The sequence below is a fragment of the Cariama cristata genome, unplaced genomic scaffold (assembly GCF_000690535.1).
Source record: "Cariama cristata isolate BGI_N322 unplaced genomic scaffold, ASM69053v1 scaffold6638, whole genome shotgun sequence".
Taxonomy (NCBI): domain Eukaryota; kingdom Metazoa; phylum Chordata; class Aves; order Cariamiformes; family Cariamidae; genus Cariama; species Cariama cristata.
In genome coordinates, this window is record NW_009629368.1 from 126,353 (window position 1) to 145,791 (window position 19,439).

Here is a 19,439-nt window from a genome sequence, read left to right on the forward strand (position 1 = left end):
AGCACATCGAGGTGTCGCACACATTCATCTTCTGTTTCATAACACCTACAGATCAATACATACAGAAATTAACCTTGTCCCATTAAAGGAGATGAACAGTTTGGACAGAAAATACATATGCTTATACTCCGAAGAAGTCACAAGTAAATTCATTTCAGAATCTGAATTTTGCAAGAGCCTGAAGATCCAAGTTTCCTCTCTATCCTGGAGGATTCTCCAAAGGCTGTCCTCTTTGGAGGATAATCAATATCCTGAACATGCTGGCAAAAATCACACAAGTTCAATAACTCGGCAAAGAAGAACAGATTAAGAATAAAGAAGTAGACCCCCCTTTGAATGTTCTTAGAATTATATTCAAACATTACTTCAAAAATCCCTGGCCTTTTATTTTTTTCCTATTGTGAGTACTTGTTATTATCCTTTTAACTCTGACTTCGTCTAGGTCACCCCACCTTCTAAATAAAAGTGAAGCACGAATACAGGATACTGCAAAGGGACTGGAAGTACAGCTGTGCCGGACCTTCAACCTTCAGGTGCTACTTCAACCTTTTCTCACTTTTACATATATATATATATGTATGTGTGTATATTTTTAAAAATTCACATTTTTATCTTTCTTTACAGTGTACTATAGCCAGCTGTTTCTGTAAGTCTAAAAATTCAGTACTATATACTTATGATACCATAGCTTGACTGGTGAATGTTATTTCTAAGAAACTAATTTTCCCACTGTATATAGCCTTGTTTCCTTTGTGAATTTAGTGTGAAATACTAAGAAGTCACAGCTGCCCGATCCATTTATTCCCGCTGACTGGAATATTCCAGTTCACTGGAGTGCACTCCCTATTGAGGAGCTGTGGTAGAAACTTTTAAAGCACAGTCCCAAATTTAACTGACACAGAAGTTAAAAACTGTCAAATAGATACAACATATACCTACATTTGGGACTTTCACTGGCACAATTACACCTTAAACAGGGAAAGCAGTGCTGAGAATTCTGCTTACTTCTCTGGGTATGCACTGCTTCAGATAACAAAGAAAAACCTGCTTTTGCAACAAATTATTGGTTGGTGAAAGCCACTCCTTTCCTTTGCCACTGTTTGCAATTCATCTTCTACAAGACTTAACATGTTTACTTTGGGGTTTTCTCCTTCCCCAGTGAGAAAATGCTCTATAAATTAAGCAACTTCAAGGGGTTTATCTGTGCTAACTGTCCATCAAAAAGGAATGAAGGTCTTACATTTTCAAAGATGACAGTGAAAGTGTCAGAAGATCTTTGTCCACGCAAAAGAGAACCTGAAGTAGCACCAGAAAGAATGGCTTTAAAACGGCCTAGTGTAGATAATGGCTAACATCTCATAAAGGACATGCTCCAAAGTCAGTTGAAACCAACAGGAATTTTTCCACTGGCTCTAGTGAGTTCTGCATCAAGTCTCCCATGGTCACTCTAACTTTACAATGCCAAAAAACAGTCATGCTCTAAACTATGCTGCCATTGTCATTTCTTCAGGAAATATTTTTCTTCAATACACATTCAAACTCAATGAAAACCATAACAATGCCAGCACAGAAAGCATAGCTCTGATTTTTTAAACATAAAATTTGGCTCCAGACACCCATACTTTAGTCTGAGTAGAATATAAAGCACCTCCAACAAAACATGTGTGAATCAGATCACAACCAACAGTCAAGGAGTTGTTTTAAAAGCATGATCAAAATGCAAGTTAAAAACCAAAATCCAAAAAATCCAATGCACGATCAGATATCTTGATGCATAGCTTAGTCATGTAACTATTTGGTGAGGGTTTAAAAAAATCAAAACGTAACCTCCCCCAGATGATGTTAAACAGCATATGAACACATGTCTACAAAGCTAACAGACCCTATGCTACTTTCACCCTCAGCATAATGCTTTCTTGATATAATATACAGGCATAGGAAATTAAAAGTAGAACAATGTATTAAGACAGTTCACAATCCAAAGCAAAACCATTAAGAAGTCTCAAAGTACTGCCCTTCCACAGATAGAGGACAAAGTGGGTTTTTTTCTTAATTGAAACGGGTTGCATAGAATATTTTCTATGAAAACCCTTTTTTTCCCTTTTTTTTTCTTTTTTCTCTGGGAGGAAGGAAGGTGTCACAACTTTGAAAAGGCAAGTTGCTTTTAATTAAATACTAGTTAATGACTTTGATTGCCTTGTACAATTGCCAGTATTTTTAGTTGATACTGTCTTTCTGACCTGTAACCCTTAAACTAGAGCAAGAACCTTGTTTAACATTTGTTAAATTTAGACAGCGCCACTACCCGCTATTACCCGCCTCCCACTGCTGCTGCACTAATCTTCCATGCCAGCTGCTCAAATGTTTACATTTGAAGGGCTTTCTCTGTTTGTGCAGAAACAGTCTCTGCACAGTATCTCTCATCTGTACATTTGCCAGAATCAAGGCAAGAAAAGCCTCGCTGCTGGAATTCTTGATTAATAAATAGTCTTAAATGTTTCTTCTTCCCTTTGCCCTTCTGTCAAATCCATTGCCATTAGGTTTTTACAAGGCAAACCTCCACAGTGCACTTTACTGGCCTGACTCTTGTCCTGTGCAAACAACTGTAAATCAGAACAAGCTCCATTTAAAGTCAATGAAACCACACCATCTCTGTGCTGAAACTGGGAGAGATCAAAATCAAGATGTGTACCTGACCATTTGCTGGGATGGAAAGAAGAAAATGTTACAATCAGAGGAGAGGGGTGCAGAGGAACCAAACACTAACAATCATAAATCTACTGGTAATCTCTCCATCTTGCTATGTCAGTATACTTCAGAGACTGCCTACACAGCTCATGTCCTAGACATCAGTCGCAACTGGCTCTTTCACCAGGTCACTGAGATACTGAACCAGCAAAACACTTCAAGATGTGCTTGGTGTGACACTGAAAGTTATTGGGTCCAACACCTACAGCTACTCCCCTATTTAAGAACTCTACAGGGCTATGTCTTGCTATTTGGCTGCCTTCTCTTCCAGCCTTCCAGCTGACCATTTATAATACCAGAAATACTTTCCTTAGTTTCCCTGAGTGCTTTGAAATCTGCTTAAAAGTGTAAATTATATTAATAAAAACAAACAAGAAAATTGATCTGACTGAAGGTATTACTACTTCATACTGTTGTAAAAGTCTTTTTAAAAAGATCGACTGTTATTTGCCACACTCTTCCCCCTCTTCAGCTTGTGTCCCAAAATGCTGCTGAGAATTCAAATGAAGTATTAAACACTGGAAAGTAAGAGAAAAAGCAAAGTCTGAAATTATTTGTAATCATTTCTGCTAAGCTTAAAGGGGAAGATCAGTATTGGAGCTGCACGTAAAAGACCAATAAAACCTAATTTAACAGTTGTTTATCAAAACAGAAGAAAGAACATAAAACAGCTACACAGACTGCAGGCATTAGGTCTCTTTTTGCAGTGATGAACAGCTGAGCAGCACGCACAGTGCTTAGTGCTATACAGTCTTTGCTTCACACACACAACTTCTCTTTAAGTTAAAGGGAGACCTGTAAGGCCCACTAACCCTCACGTAGGTTTGGCTTTGCATGAGAGAACTAAGCCATAAAGTTCACTTAGGAAAACTTCCCCATCAAAGTAAAATGCATTGTGTCCTGTCAGCAAACATTGTTTTCTAAATCCTCCCTCACCTGCCATAAGATGTTATTGAGACATATGGTTTCACACGCTACCGAGCAGCTCAGTTTTGCCAACAAACAATAATGCACAGAACAAATATGTGTGGAAATCATGAGATCATCTAATTAAAAGAAATGTTATTGTTTGCCACTTCTTTTAATGAAAATGAGTCTTCGTTGTCCACAGAAGAGGCTGGAAAAGAACCAAATCCTATTAGTACTCATGCCTCAAAAACTGTTTGCAAAAGAAATTATACCTTAACTGGTTTTTAAAATCTTCACTGTATCTAAAATCTACATATGCTAATAGGATATTTTAGACTAATATAATAAATCTATGGTTACATGTGATTCAGATTATGCTACTACAAAAACAGGTGTTACTGTCTGAAAAAAATTTCCATTGTATATCAGAAATACGGAGTTGATGACACACAAGTAGCTGTTTCTGACTTAAATACACACTAATCCTTTCATTGCAGTAGTTACATTTGGAAAGCTTTACAAGAAATATTTTGGATATCCATCATTAAATCAAACAGAAATGTACTTTGCAGTGGAATTAATAATTCCCTGACTCATCCCAGACCATCCCAAACTTCAACACGAAAAGCATTTCATGTACAGAGAAATATGTGAAAGACTTTTTTAAGGAACTGCATCTCTGCTTATCCAATTACAGAAAAGTCTGATCCTGGGACAAACTTTTCTTTAAACGCTGTATTTTCCATAACCACTGCATGCATACCAGTTACGCTAAGAACAATATGCTGAACGAATTATGATCGAGTAAGAATTACAAGGCTATTATACACTATTAAGGGGCTCTGGTAATATTAAATACCAAGGAAGCAAAGGCTGAGCGGTTGAGATGTCACTAGAAAAATCTCAAATGGAATTTGTCTTTGTTTTTTTTTTTTTTTAATGTCCTTTTATTAATGCAAATTAAAAGCTGTTGGTCTTACTAGTTGACGCTTTATTCAATTTTTTCCAGTGAGTTAACTTCAGAACTTTTCAGTGAAATCAGTAACAAAAGATGAATCAGACATAAAAGGATTTGGGTGGTTAAGGGTGTGTCACCAGGTCTTAATTAAACATCCGAGGGAGATATGTGAGCCAACTGAAGCCAGACCGACTGGGTACATCCACAGTATGGAGAATGATGCCATGCCACTCAGGTCTGGAAGCTGAATTGCCTCACACTAGCCTAACTTACCGTTCTCCTGTTAGGTTGGGCCTCCCTAACTCACACCACTTTGTGCTTTCCCTTCAATAAGTCTGACACATACCCTTCTGATACGTTTACTCCCATTTTGGTGCCTGAATTCCACTTCTGGGCATACTGAGCGTGAAAACTGGTGAGAAAGTACGCTTCTAACCTCCTTCCTAAATTCCATCAGGATCCATACAATTAGCAAATCTCTTCATCAGCCAAGGGGCTTGATCCAATAGCTGTGCTTAAAGTACAACTAAGAAACCTGGCTCCACAAAAAGCGTAATTCCAAGAAGCAGCAGCTACGGTGTTTCTCTCCTGTCTTGTCCTACCCCCGCCACAAGTTCAATGATTCAGTAAGAATATGGTAAATCCAGGTTCAAAACCTTTTTTTAGTTGAAAAAGACCCACTCACAAGAGGAGGAGGTTTGAATGAGATTATTCTCTGTTCAAGGACATGAATATGAGTTTAGCTAGAAAGAGAATGAGATTGGGACACTCATCTGGAGAGGCAGCAACAGCCATTTGGCTCCTCCAGTTCCAGCTTCACTGACTACTTATTGCTGGATCTAACATCTGTTTAGCATAAAATATAGAAAAACAACACTAGCGCTGGCACTGGAACCCAGAGCTGCTACCACACTTAAGTTATTTTGTTACTGGTCTGAATAGTTAAGCTTCCTCTTGCTCTGTCTTTCTGAGTCACGGAGTATTTTGGTATTTTTACAAAAGGGTGCTTCCCACATCAAGAATACCTCACAGCTTTGTTCCAGGTAGTCTCCAGCCTAGCAAGTATTTTGGTTTTCTTTGCAAAGGAGGAAGTAATTCTCTCAATAATGGTCCTGAGAGAGGACAGAAGATTGGCTAGTATCTCTGAAGGCAGAGAACTAAACTTTGCTCTCTCACATTTCGGCTAATGGTGGTAGGTGGTAAGTTTTTAGAGTAAAAGCTTTAAATATCTAAATCTAGTAGCTGACTCAAGGTTCCAGTGTTGAGCAGAGGCACATAGCAGACACAGAAGATAGGTAGAGTTTAATGTGCAACTCCAGCTGTCCAGAGTTTAGTGGCTTCAAAACTTGGGAAATCTGATTCTGGGATGCTTAGATCCAGTGTCCAACAGAAGCCTGCACTGCCAGGTATTTAAAAACAGGCATGCTTGGGCCCAGCTCCTTTTGTAGATATAGCCCTACTCAAGCCCTTTCAATTCAACTTGATCCATTTCTGTTTGTTCATCTCATAATGTTTCTTGAGAATATTTCCTTAAAAATGTCCTGAAAAACCACTGTACGAACTGAAGTTTCCAAATTGTCTTGTTAAAAGCAACAACTTGAGTGCAATGCATTGTGATGATTTTACTCTGAACCATGCAGTTTTATGTAAAGAAGCAGGTTCTGGTAACCAATGACTACGTGGTAATCTTTTGTTTTTAATAAAACCTTCATGGTTGCAAAAAAATGTTTAGAAATGTGACCTCTACAAACCTAACGCTCAGAAGCCAAATGGAGGGAAGGGAAGTCCACCCTAAATGATTTATTTTCAAATCTCAGGATCTTAAGCCACATTTGTGTGGTGAGGGCAAGAGCCGACAAGTGATTTTTGAATGTATGAAGTTGGCAATCCTGTGGCAGTACAAGCTAAGCAGCACAGACAGAACAGGGGTCAGCCGACATGTTTCTTCACCAGATACTGTTTTTAATAGTTTGTAACTTTACCATGCTTTAACCATAGATGTTGAGTTTCCATTGCAGGTGTCTGCCTCAGGCTTTTTTTTTTTTTTTTGAGAGAGTAGTTCAGCTGGTTCTGAGATTTTTTAAATTTTTATTTTTTTTTTTTTTTTCACACTAACTCCGAGGACGTTTTCTTTGACGAGGTCTAGTAACACCACGCTTTGGAGCAAGAACTTGAAGTCTGGTGGTAGGCAGCCACTGTTTCAAGCTCTTGCCTTCTGCTATCACATAGTGTAAGAAAAATCTAAAGATACTATATTATGTAAAAGTATCTATGATTCACATGAATGAAGACAGTTAATATCCTTTAAGTGCACACCACAGAAAGAGGTGGGTACAGCTGCATCTCTTCACTAGCCATAATCTGGCTGAGAGGCACCTCGGTGGTCCACCTAACCTATCCCTCTGCTCAAAGACAGAATCAAGTATGTCCAGTTCATCCTCTAGACATTTTTGGAGGTTTTACAGAACAGGTGATGATAAGGTTTTGACAGTCTCTTTAACAACCTGCTCCCTTGTGAAACCTCCATGCAGTCAGATTTTTTTCCCTCTAAGTTAAATTTTCATTGCTATATGTAAAGCACATTACTTCTTGTCCTGCCCTCAGCAGACAAGGAGAAAGAAAGTTGATCACTGTCATCTTTGCTACCTATTGGAATTCTCTGAATGCTAGTCACAAGTCAGCTGGTTCTGGCAAACCTTTCTTCTTACCAAGGAAAGTTAACAATACAATGTGGTTTTTTTTTTTTCAGAGCATAACAGGACATCAAAATAAAACTAACTCTACTGTGACGGTGAATCTTATCCTGAGATATCTGGTATTTAATAAATCTATTTTTCTTCTAATCATGTAAACAGTTCTACAAATGAAAACAATTATAACTATACTGTATCTTCCTTAGCGTCATCCTCCAGCATCTAACAACTGGCTTACAGGCATCCTGTAACAGAAGATTGGGGGTACAGACCAGTCTGCTGTAGTATTTAGACAACTCTCCATACTCAGCTTGTTCAGTTTTACTTTTTGCAAACAAAACCACACTAAACAAAATTGTTTCAAGGCCAGATCACAACCCATGCCTTTGACAGTGTACATAGATAGGGTTAACTGTATAAAATGCAACAAAACTATCCTAGGATTTGACCCTGCTAGTACAAATAAACACCTGTAACCAACATCATCCTAAGCACTGCCAGGAGACCAAGAAACAAGAACATGAAAGCAGGAATTTAAAGTGAATGTGATTGTCAGACGCAAGGAAATATTAAAAGTAGATGGCTGTTAACTTCCATTTAGTTGACATGGGCAGTATTCTCATTACTACTGCCCTAAACAGTACCTGGCCATGTGAGGTGAAATCCTTGACAGCAGACGGCATTAACCGATCACCTGGGACCTGACATGGTTGAAGAGAAATCACATTTCCAGTCACTTTTGCATAACTGTACTTGATCCTTCTTTCCAACCACTTCTGAACTGGGAAAGCATATCATAAATGGTATAACTCCTGCCATCAACAACAGCATAAAAGTTAAGAGTACATTAAGAGCAAGAAGGCTTTGAAAAGGTAAATAATATATTGTTTTAAAAGCCTTTATAGGGAAAATAGCTGTTCCCATCATTTAAGAAGTGACTGCAAAGGTTATTAATGCACCAGAAGTCCTGATGACCTTTTATTCCAACATTAGCCCAGTATTTGTCTTCTGGAACATGATCTTGCAATTATACAGGTACTATGAAATAAAAAAACTCCATACACATATCCTAAAAGTATCTGGTAACTGTCTGGAATTTAAAATGCCACTGTTTTTCCCCTGACAGTTTTGCTTATGAACACATATAGTAATAGCCATAACAGATTCATTAAGCAGGGAACTACTGGACTATCTGCTTCATTTAGGTTCACTGATTCTGTTATGAGTAACACCTATATTCAAACATAAACTGAAGACTAGATTTTTTAAAAACAATCCTGATGAAAATCCTCTAACATTTCTCTGCTGAAGTCCTGTTTGAACTAGAGAAACCTTGCGTGATAAGGCTTTGTGCTGAAGTTTCAAATCCTCTGATAAGTGTCCCTGGCTGTACTGCTAAATATTTTTTTCCCAAGCTGATTTATTACATAAACAAAGTCCACATCAGAGCTCCACGTTGTTCAGCACTTGGGATGTGTTTTTTCGCTCTTGATTTATGAAAACACAAAGGTCCCAAAAATAAAACCAGCTAATTTTAGTGCTGTGTTCCAAATACCAGGTTTCATCTTGATCAACTGTTTATTTGAGGGCAGTGACACCAAGTGGCAGACACGACGTAAATTCCCTTTTTTCTCAGCTGTTCTAAATTCCAGCTCGGACTGTCTGCCTTTGGCACACAAAAAGCGGAATACAGTTAACTGTGCTGCAACCTCCAACTGCTTTATTTGTGTGTTGTATTTATACACCACTGTATTTCAGTAGCATTTGATTTGTGAAAAGTTAACCTGGATATAAAGCTCATCTGCTTAGCACAAAACTGGAAGAGATTAAGGGGAAACGATTTCTGCTTCATTTACAAAACACCATTAGATTTCAGATCCTTTACTGACATGTAGAATAATGAACGCTGCACTCTGAGGATTGTCATGGAGAATTCTTTTCTTGCATTTTTACACTCTCTAAGGTGTTAACAAATTGGGTTTTTTTCACTTTTATTCTTTCGGATAGTGTGAACAAATGTCCTTTCACCTCAAGCATAAGTGTTTATTTTCCCATCTTGGCTTTGAAAATCTCCTTCCTCATCAACAATCCAAACTATTTTTAGAGGCATTAATAATTCCAATAATAATTAGATAAATATGGCACTGAGAATGGTCTGGTGGTTAAAAAGCAAATATAACTTGTGCTTCAATAAATACTAAGGATCTCTTATTTCTTTCACCTCTGTTCCATTCCTTCATATTGCCTAGTTTAAAAAAAAAAAAACACAAAACAATCAATCAATACCCAGAATAGAATCATTACCTTTTCCACAATTCAGTGCACATCACCACCACATAATAGTGAGAAAATGATTTAAACTAAGCATACCGAGGTTCGTGCCCTTACCTCAGTAGTACTTCATAAGTTATTTATTTTCTTATAGGCATGAGAAATTTTCCTGACCCAGCCCGTGTATCTCTTGGCCCTATGCTGAAGGCAATGGCATACTATTTTCCTTTCAGAAATAAATCTGAAACTTTGGCTTCAATTCCCACACAGCAAATGTGAAATATTTTCAGATGACCCAAAACAGCAACAGAAAGCAGACAGTAGGATATTTGCCAAAAGTCCTATCTTAGCTCAATGAAACTTCCATATAATGAGCTCTAAATGTATATTGCTATGTGAGATACCACTTATTTTGAATAAGGATAATCAGTTCCACTGAAGTAAGTAAGTGAGGGTATCTTTTGAGCAAGTGGAATGGACAATTACTCAGAATAATCAAAGGTCTCAAAGTCTAGCTCATAAGGAACTGCTAAGCTGAAATTTAAAAATTATAAAGTGCTTTCATGGGCATTTCCACTTAACTTGTATTAACTTAAGATAAAATTCATCTATGCCAACTATCTATGCCAAGTTTAGGTATTTTGGAATTTTTCACCTCAGATGTCACAATTGTTGACCTTTTCCTTGAAGTCATCTAGCCTGTTCAAAGGACAGACCTTCTGTACTGCTGAGTGGATCTGTTAAGACTTATTTTCTACATCTTCTGCAAGGTTTAACAGAATAGTATGAAATTAAATAGAACTATGCCAATACATTCATTTAAGTATGTACTTATGTCTTAGCAGGATTGGTGCTCATGTAAATACAGGTGTCAAGCCAGAAATGAAAGATGTAAACACTGAACAATGGTTACATTGTTCTTCAAGATTAATTGCTCTTAAGAGGAAAGGGGAAAAAAAAACTGAATCCCTGACATGTTCATGTAACTGAATAAGAAAATATTTTTTTACCTCTTCAAGATCCCTTTGCTCCCTATCACCTGTGCCTTTAGAACAGCTAGGTATCCAAAACCGTTTTGAAAACTTTTTTTCATCAATGTCAAAGGAAAAAAAAAGATCTTAATTTATAATTTGCCCTATAACATTCACTACAAAAATAAATTAAGAGATGTCTCTCTTCTGAGGAAAGCACCACACACTAGTGTAAAAGACAGTTCAGACTATCTCAACCACCTTCATATCCTCACTTGGAATCCCTCCTCTTCCTCCTCCTCTTCTAGTACTTGGGTATCAAGATATCAAGATTAATCTATAATGGCAATGAATACAAACCACAAGATGATTTTATTTTGGCAAAGCCTGTGATGTTTTTTCTGTACTTTTACCTAATATATTTCAATTAGCCACATTACCCTCTACTAGGACTTTATATTAATAGAGTTCTCTCACTAAAACATTCACCTTTATAATGTCACCCAAATTTTTAGTGTCATAAGCAGCTTTCCTGTTTCAGTACTCTTTCATTATGAAGTCTTCACAGATTTGTCGAGTTAGGTGTTTTTTAACCTCACAGCCAATCACTTCTCCATCTATTTCTCCCTTTTGACTTCTTTTATATTATCTTTTTTATCTGGGATTTGTCCTCTCACTCCCCCATTTTTTCCACAATTTTCTGTCACTCTTCTCTGTGGCTACTGAGCTGTACATTTTGTGGATTAGCACTCCTTTTGCAAATACCTGTTTCTCAAAGGGGGATTCAGAGCTGAATCTCACATTTCAGCGTTCTGTCATGTCATCAACAGAGTCTTCCCCACGTTTTGAAAACATGGTAACAAAACGCCAAATAATTAAAAAAGGCAACAAAAGGCCATACCATTTATTATGATTACTAATCTACCAGAACAGCCTTACAAACATATTTCCTAATTAGATACCTAAATCCTCATAATTTAGTAGTCTGTCAGGCACTTAAAAACCTTTCTAAGTGTGGTTCATAGGATTTTAGTATCCCAAAACCTACTGAAATACTTAACAAAAATCCTTTCTGTTATTTCCAGTGTTTGAAACGAAAGTACTCTCCACCCCCAAGCTACTTATGAAACAAATGGAATGCTGCCATGCTGCAGAAGACATGTAAAGGGATAAAAACGAGAGTTGTGGTTGTGTAAGAAATAAGCCCCCTCTAAATGTCACTGACATGGCAAACATACTCTTGCATCATGCAGTACTGTCTCTGTCTTACAGTCACAACACCTATGTTCTTAGTTAAAACACTTTCTGCTCACAATTGTTTAGAATTTAACTTTGAAAGAAACTTTATTTATAGTGAAGCTAGCAAGTTTTATCTGAAGACAATGCACTGCATTTTAAGTTCATCAAGATACACAAACTGTGCACACGCGTAACTAAGCCTGCTAAGAAGTAAGCTATTTCTACTTCTACTTGGCTAAGCATCAGGAATAGCAGTGGTTTCTGGTTATTGAAACTGCAGGATCTAATAGGAATGCAATAGCATCTACAAGCTGTGTTAGTACTTACATCCAAGCTTCCTTCACTTGTAGATGCAGAACTAAAAATATCCTCCTCACCACAATCTCTGTTCATCCTCAAGTGTTCTTCTGTCTGCAACACAAACAAGTATCCTACACAGCAGCAGCAAAGGAAACAAAACAGCAAAAATATGCCAGAGCAAAGCATCAAACCCCATCACAGAACCAAGACAAACTGTCTCAGTAGTGCTGGACCTGATTGCTGAGAAACTCTGAAGTGGTCTGCAAAATTTCTCTGATGTAGGCAAGGTCCCAAGAAATCAATTAGCAGAAAGATTTAAGAACAAGAATATAAAGACACAGAACAATTCTTAGGCAAGGAGAAAAACAGGAAGTAAGCAACTCCTGCAGCACCAGGGACCAGATTGTAAGTCTCAGCTATACCCACAGACACAGGGGAACAAGCAGAGAACTTCTTCCCTGCCACTTGTCAATGACAGCACTGTTCTGTGTGCTTACCCTACTTAAGCCTAGATCCCATGATTATCTGCACAGGACCTCTGCTCTACTGGATTGCTTAGTAGTGCCAATTTGATCTGGATTTAGCCTCAGGCACATGACTACATTTCTCATCAAAAAGACATGGAGTTCATGCCACCTTTTTTATGCCAGCTGCAGGAGAACAGAGGGTAACTGATCCAGCATAAAATTAGAATGGAGAGAACAAGATGATACCTGATCTGGCATTAAGCCTGCCAGTACAAAGTTAACCAAAGAAATACTTTCAACAAATTTGTATCAACCATGAGAAGAGGACTCTGCTTTCACTTCATGTCAGGATGTTTTTAATATAATTGAAAGTTTTTGTTTTTCAAAAAGTTAGATCTAGTGTATTGTCATACCACGATTATTGCTTTCAGTGAGCTAGCTGAGAAAGAAAGCATGTGTGTGGGCATCGAAATCTGAGCGTAGGCCTGCTGCATGCAGTGACACCTGATCCGGGAAAGTTTGCAACACAGGCATACACTCTTCTTCCCTTGCAAAAGAAACTGCCTTCCTCTGGTAAATGCTTGCAACTCTGGAGCGCTACTACTGTGCAAGACTTTGGATGATTCTCGCTATCAAGTAGATCTAAAATATAGACTATGCGTGTCCACATACATACACACACACGCAGCATCATTGCAAATCATAATGCAAACAAAGAAAAAATAAAACAAATAAGTAGAACCAACTTCAGTCTTGCAGAGGAGGTAAAATGTAAGAATAACTGTAAAGAGCAGAGTTTAGGAACTCTGGGCCTTTGATTCCAGTGCCCTGAAATCACAGTGCATCCCATCATATAATCTCTTCATAAACTTACCAAAACCTTTCTTAAAAGAACTTAATTAATTTTCCCTCATTTGCTAACTAAGTCTGCTCAGCAGTTTCACTGTGGTTTTGGCTAGAAATCTTCCACAAGACCAAGCCAGATGTATTATGGCTAGTTAACACCTGCTTGCTCCTGTGTGCTACACTATTCTTCAGTTTTCAGTAATTCTTCCATCTATTTGGGTTCAAACTCATGGAGGTTTGTATTGAAAAGGTAACAATTATTTCCTTGCTGGACTAAACAAAGTGATTTATTTAGTTTATTTTCCTACAGAGTATTTGTCATTTGAAACTAAGAGTCCAATAAAGAAATGACCAAGAAAAGTCAACTAACTTGTCAGAACTAGCAGCAAGAAAGACTTAACACCTTTACTTCAGATTTAGAAGATGTTTCTCATACTTGTTTGTACAGTTCCTACTTTTTCCAAGGTCAAACACTACTTGTAACTTGTTAATTGATCCTCAGTATCCTTAGCATCTATTAAAATTTGTATTTTAAAAGCCCTCAGAGTATTACCTCCTTTGTCTTTGATTAACAAGCATGAGGAATAGAATAGAAAAAGGAGAGGAGTTTGCAATCTTGAGACACTCATCCCGAACTCAGCTGTGAGAAACTCCACTGCAGTAACTACACAATTGGGATGCTTCACAGAAACTTTTTCTAAGGTTGCAGGTGTAAATATTTTACAGGTTAAATCCGAGCTGCTTCAGGAGTGAGAACTCCAAGAGCACACCGTTCACACCGAAGCTCAGGAAAATGGAATCAGAGGACAAACTATAACGGAGAAACTACGTGCTGCAATACATTTGGATCTTCCAGAGGAACTACAGCCCTGCAGCGTGCTCTAGAGGCTCAAGCAGAGCTCCCTTGTTTACTTGATTTTTCCAGGAAGATACAGCATTATTGCTCCAGTTATGCTTTTGTTCCCTTCTAAATGGGAAACATTTTCTTACAGAGGATAAACACTCTGAAAGTGACTGACTTCCTATCTCATAAAACAGAGTTTCCATGTGTCCTTTATAAGATACTAAGAACAGTTCAGCATCCTTGACAGACCAGATTTTTCAACACACCAATTCTCAGTGTCCATAAAGGAAGCTAATCCAGCAAAAGCACTCCAAATTTGATCATAATCAAAAGGGCAGAGAACTAATAAAGATTGTGGAAAGCTTTCACAGTGTTAAAAACATGACTGAGAAGACTAGAAGGGGAAGTGAAACACTGGTCCACTAACAAGCATATGTGTCTCAGTACCAGTTAATCAGACACACATTTTATGATTTCACTGCAAAAGCCTTGGAGGGCTTTTTAAACTAGGCATAAGAAAATTCCTTTTCAACTCTGACATCCTGGAGTATTAACTACTTTACAATCAAAACCAGTTGACACTGTATTTGTAGTGAAGGATGCAAAAGGTATGAAGTTAAAAAGCCCAGTATTTCTTCTACGTTCTTGAGTTTGAAAGTTTTTCTGTATCTAATTTGTGATGAATGACAAATTTTTCATAAAGGCATCTCAACAAAAGAAAATTATTTTAAATTTATTTTTAAAATTTTCCAACTCAAGATTAAGAACAAAGTTAAAAATGCCTAACATGCACCCCAGCACACACTGATCCTTCAGTTCAGCACTGCCAGTTATTTCTTCTACACCTGATTCGTTGGTTTTACAGACTTGGAGATGGCAATACCATGACTGCACAGAGCTTCCTGAAGAGATAAATGTTTCAAAACAGATTATCATCCATGTACAGAAGAGTTAAGACATTTCTACTTGATATCTTAATTGTTCTATATCACATCAGTTCTTTCATAAATGTATTTTGTAACATGAGCACTACTAATAAGCGGACATAAGTTGCTTGAAACTACTGCCTTTTGTTAACATCTACTGAATCCATGGCATTTTTTAAAAAAAAAAAAAAAAGTAAATGTAAATGGTCAAAATGCCTGACTCCTTCAATAAGCAGCTGATATCTCCATCAGGCTGCACTGATTAAACAGAATTTATGCACCTGCTAACAGATTACTCCTCGGAAGGAAAAAAAAAAAAACACAAACCACCAAACAAAAAAACCCCAAACAAATGCCACCACCCACAGCCATAATATATCTGGAAAGTAAACAATTCTCTTAGTGAGGTAGTACACTGGTGAAAACTTACTTTGCTGCTTCTTCTATCAGCTTTATACAATCCCAGAAGTCTTGTCTTTTCTTTTTCTATTGCATCATTGCTTACTGAAGCCTTTCGACTTGGTTCTGAAACAATTATAATGGAATATTTTTTTAAATTTCTGAAATAACAATTCAGAAGACCAGCATTTTAAAACATCCTGGATTAATGCCATATTTTTTATGAGCTGGAGATACTACGAACTTAATTATCTAAGTAACTGCCAGATTCTGCACTTTCTTTTTCATCAAAATTTTATTTGTTCCAAGTTTGTTCCCAAATCTATTGGAGGCAAATGGAATAATTTAATAAACTACAGTAAGTTTTCAATCACAATTTAGTATTCCTCATTAAAAGGCCAAACATGAGCAAGTTGCTTAGTCTTCAGAAATGCTTTAGATGTCTCACTTAAAAGTCACAGAGTACTGTAATACTACAACAAAAAAGTCTTTTTTTAAAAGATGGTGGTAAATATCTTTAACAATTCACAGGCCTCACAATACAGTGAAGTTAATGGAAAGACTCTCAATGTGGATTTGGATAAACCTCCATGAAGAGGAAAGCCCTTGGAAAAACAGCTTTCCTTAGAACTTAAACCAGCCGGTTGTGCTCATCTTTTTTCATCTTGGTGGTTTTACTTCAGGTGGAAAAATAGGTGAGTTTATACGCATTTCAGGTTGTAAGAGCTCAAACATGCATGTCCTCCTTGAATGAGCTAAGGAACTGTATGAATTCTCAGACCATTTATAGCGTCCCTTCAATCTCCCCCACACCAGCCAAGCCATATAGGCAAAATGATAAGGCATTATGCATTACAGGCAACAACCGTTGGTTTGACGTTCAATATATGGACTGTGAAGATCTCCCACTTTTTTTAATGGACAGTGCATAATGTTGTAAACATTTCTGCTTGGTTCCAAGCACATCAGAGTATTCCACTAACACACAGAAAGCATAGTGTACAGAGAAAAAATTGCTTTCTCTTGTAAATATTTGCTTTATTTATTTACTAACAATTAACAAACAAATGCAAAATGACTTGTTTGTTGACACAAATAAAGGTTTACTTCACAAAAAACCCCTCATCCCAGAACTCCAGTAAACTGATTTGCATTTCACACAAAACACATGATTTTCACACAGATGACTTTCGCATATCAACAGTGTCAGGTGTTAGAAGGTGTTAAGCACATACAGTAGATCAAAGCACACTAGAAGAGTAAAGATGATGAACCCAGCAAAAAACAGGGAGAAACTATCCTTAAGAAAGGCTGCAACTCCACTGCAAAAATTACAGTAATAAATTAATACTTTCCTCAAATACTAAGTGCTGCCCATCCTCATTCACCAGAAACTGCTGGTTTTGTGCTTGGAGCTGGGATGCAACCAGATGTGGATCATGATTCCCTTACTCACATAGTCTTCAACTATGAACTATAATGATGAAAGGCTGGCATAAGCTATGTCAGTAACAGCTGATCACCAAGATTACCATTAAACATTGTGTAATATCAACAAATTGGGATTTTAAACACAGCATATAATCTCAAAACAACAAGAAATCTTTACAGATCTGTATCAATTTTTCTTAAATAAATATAGTAGATATTCTCTCTAGTATTATGCTCTGTAAAAGAGGAAGCCACAGTAAGTAACGACAGAGTTGTTAGGGGGAAAAGTACTGGCATCAGTGAAGCCAAGAGGCAACATGCCATGAGCTAAGAATTGCTCAATGGCTGTCACCTACTGGGGGTGGACTTCCTTTCTGAAAATTTAAAAAAGTTATCCACAGTTTTATTCTGGTTACGTTGTGTTTACAACAAATGCAAAGAAGTAAAGCCAGTCAGAAATCAACCATATCTTTCTTGAGGATAATTAATTTAAGCAATGTATTGTAACAGACTCAGTAGGAGGAAAGGATGTACTACATATACACATTTTCTGTTTAACTAGAAGTACCAATGCAATTCTAATCAAACCCCATCTACCGTAGCAATTCAGAAGTCAGCATCTATTCAGAGTTATCCAACGTGTATACATAGGTTTGATACTAAAATGCTTCGTTGCATGTAAATTGAAATCAGTGGAAGATCTCACAGATCTCAAAATACTCTGTCTTTGCTACTAAATAAATCATGAACCCAAGAGATCTCTGAAGTGTCAGTATTTCTGAAATTTAACTAGTCATGCTTTAGGTAATCTGAAAAGGCTTGAAAACTGTATAGAAGCATATCATACCACAGAACTGCTAAATGACAGGATTTGTTAATTACTGGCATTTTAACAGCAATTATTGAAGAAGTAGTACACACAGAAGTGTGTTATGACCAAAAGGACAGACATGTAAACAACACTTTGCAAGGGACAACATAGAGGAAAATAGTTTGCTTCTCTATAGTATTTTACACGACATTCTTAAAGATCCAACTACCGAACCCACGTTAAACATAGTGTGAAGGGAAAGACGGTTTTCCCTCAGCAGCATTGTACAGTACCTCTATAGTTCAGAGAAGGTTCAGACTGAGTTTTTGATGGAGGAACTGGAAAAGGCAGGCAATGAAAGGACAAGAGAAGACATATTAAAGTTCTAATATTGCCTCATAAGCCACAATACTCATTAATTACTCCTAGTACTGTTTTTCCTAAGCATTACAGAAAAAAATGTTGACCGACAACAGACATGCAGAGCTGCTACTAGAAGCAGTTTAGCTGCATTTGTATAATTCCCGATTCACTCGTGAAGCTGCTTTAACTGCTAAATCGAATTAAGTAAGCAGGTGGCAGCAGAGCTTGTCTTTTAATAATCCTTCAGCACTTGGAACTTCTGTTTCAGGGAAGGAGAGAATGACAAGCACAAAGTTTTTCTAGAACCTGCTCTCACAAGCACAGCCTATGCTTTCAGCACCTCTGATGCCTCACTTGTTAGTGGGAATGTGTTTTAAAAATCTGTTCTGATAACTAAACAGACTGGACGTCTACTCAATGCACAATTCATAGACCAACTGGTACTGAAACCAATGGGATTATTCCTCTTGGAGATTACAAATGAGGACACAGGAAGAAGGAATTTGCTGCAACAAAGGAAACCCTTTGAAAATTTTATGTATATTTACCAGTCTTCTCATCAGACTCCACGGTGCAGAGTAAGAGGAAGGCAGAAAAGGCTGAAATATACTCGGGATCAGGGGGATTTTATAATTACAAAAAATATACTAAAAGATTAAAAAAGAATAAAATATAAAAAAATTCTGATGCAGAGAGCAGCACACTATGAAGTGTTATATAATTTACTGCTATAAACCCAGCCCTGAAGTAAAGTCTTGGTTTTGACTGTAGGGGCTACAACCGGATTCGAGGACCTATACTGCACCAGTATATACAGCATCACCTTTATTTTAAATGAAAGGAGTTTAAGGAAGGCTTAAGGTTAATTACTCTGTAAGTTGTCCCTGAAGTATGTTGAATGAATCCTGTTGAATACTCTGCATGTTCAATATGTTGCTCAAAAACGGTTAGCTTAATTACAGTAAACGTCTTAAAAAAACCAAAAAACACCCCATGCAATTGAGTTATGACATGTTGTCAGCCACTTTTTTGAGCATCCTAACAATTCAAAGGAGAAGGAGACATTTAGTTTACTTAAAAGTCTAAACTCATTGAAATTTGACTCAGAGGTAGAACTGTCACTTACCAAAGGAGTTCGAAAGAAGAGACAGAACATCAACATAAATAAGTAACTATATAAATAAAAAATAAGTTTGCCGCTCAGCACCTACAAGACTGACGTTATCTAAACAATAAATAAGGACATTTACTGTGCTGGAAGCG

General features: G+C 37.3%; 1 protein-coding gene across 1 annotated transcript in view; it reads right to left on the reverse strand.

Moving 5' to 3' along the window:
- The window catches only part of COBL (cordon-bleu WH2 repeat protein), a 111,238-nt gene that overhangs the window by 81,197 nt on the left and 10,602 nt on the right, over positions 1 to 19,439 (reverse strand). The window contains exons 4-6 of the mRNA XM_009705131.1: positions 18,107 to 18,151; positions 15,603 to 15,697; positions 12,117 to 12,200 (exon numbers count right to left, since the gene is read on the reverse strand). Of these exons, the coding sequence (XP_009703433.1) occupies positions 12,117 to 12,200; positions 15,603 to 15,697; positions 18,107 to 18,151 (224 nt within the window). The remainder of the gene's footprint in view (positions 1 to 12,116; positions 12,201 to 15,602; positions 15,698 to 18,106; positions 18,152 to 19,439) is intronic.